Source organism: Octodon degus, unplaced genomic scaffold, assembly GCF_000260255.1.
Source record: "Octodon degus isolate 3935 unplaced genomic scaffold, OctDeg1.0 scaffold00163, whole genome shotgun sequence".
Lineage (NCBI taxonomy): Eukaryota > Metazoa > Chordata > Mammalia > Rodentia > Octodontidae > Octodon > Octodon degus.
In genome coordinates, this window is record NW_004524739.1 from 6,065,986 (window position 1) to 6,067,497 (window position 1,512).

At 46.8% G+C, this 1,512-nt stretch overlaps 1 protein-coding gene across 1 annotated transcript in view; it reads right to left on the reverse strand.

Moving 5' to 3' along the window:
* Bsdc1 (BSD domain containing 1) overlaps positions 1-1,512 on the reverse strand; it is a 32,657-nt gene that overhangs the window by 21,588 nt on the left and 9,557 nt on the right. Inside the window, exon 4 of the mRNA XM_004642949.3 lies at positions 184-351. Within this exon, the coding sequence (XP_004643006.1) occupies positions 184-351 (168 nt within the window). The remainder of the gene's footprint in view (positions 1-183; positions 352-1,512) is intronic.

A 1,512-nucleotide genomic window follows, 5' to 3' on the forward strand; every position in this document is an offset into this window, starting at 1 on the left:
TTTTTTTTTTAAATGGTACCGAGATTGAACTCAGGACCTTGAGCTTGCCAGGCAAGTGATTATTCTACTGAGCTATCTCCCTGGGCCCCTAAGTTTGATTGGTAGTACCCTTCAAAAACCAAAAAAAAAAAAAAAGTTTGACGTTAAAGCCCAGCATCTAGAGGGGAGGCAGCAGGTGAATACCTTTGTGCCATCATAAGGCTCAGCTGTGCCAGAGGGCGTGCCCATCAGGGTGATTACATCACAGTCGATGGTTTTGTCCGGTGAGGGGGCAAAGGTATCTGAGATCACCCCAAGGAAGTCCGACAACCCCTTCTTCATTTTCTCTGTTGCTCCTGAGGAGCCTTCAGTCTGTGGAGAGAATCAAGAGGGAAGCAGTGCCCCAGGAACAGGCTGAAATTTAGGAAATAGGGTGGGCTGGGAGCAAATGGGGAGTCTCAGGGGAAGGGTGTACTACATGTGGGGGCCAAGGAAATATCCACGGATCCTTTACCCCATCTCCAGGGCTGAAGGAGGAGAGAAGGCAGCCACAGCCCTTTCTCCACCAGCTAGAGATGCACAACAGGGCTGTGGTAGACCAAGAGGTCAGAGCAGAGATTGTCATGTGTTTTATCAAAATGCCAAGGCCAAAAGCTGATTAAAAAGCAGTAATCCAGGCATGGTGGTGCATGCTTGGAATCCCAGCACTCTGGAGGCTGAGGCAGGATTGCTCTGAGTTCAAGCCTTGCCAGTCTGGGCTACATAGTGAATTCAAAGCCAGCTTAAATTACACACTGAGACCCTGTCTCTACCTCACTGTCCCAAAAAAGTGGCAAGAGTAAGATGGGCATAGTGGTGCATACCAGCCTCCAGTAGGAGGCTGAGACAGTAAAGTAAGCACAGGTTCAAGGCCAGCTTGGCCTACATAGTGAGTCTTAAAAAGGCAAGAGTGAGGGACCCAGGCATTTCAGCAAAGAAAAGGCACTATGGGTAGGTAGAGTGCTGCAAAAGGTACTAGCTTTGGAGTAGACATGGAATTGAATCCCTGAGGTAATGATTGGTTGTTTATGAGACATAAAGCCTCTCTGTGTCTCAGTGTCCTGGTTTGTAAAGTGCAGACAAATATTCCTGGCACCCTGAAAATACCGAATAAGTAGCAGAACTGTAATATTAAATTCCATCATCACTGTTTATGAAGTACAATATTTTGTACAAAACGTTGGGGAAATATGGGTAGGATAAACACACAGCCTTGCTATGCTTGGGACCTGGAAAGTAGGCAAAAGTCAGCACTTGGATCTTCTGGAAAGGCAGGTGGGACACCAAACTTGAGTCATGTGGGTTAGAAGGCTCTCCAGTAAGCAGGTCACGGTCCAACTACCTTGTGGAAAACTGAAATATTTACTTTTGACTAAGCTGCCTAGGCATTTTTTTTTGGAGGAACTGGGGATTGAACTCAGACCCCTGTGCTTGCCAGGGAAGCGCTTATTCTACTGAGCCATCTCCCCAGCTGCCTATTTTTTTAATTTTTTT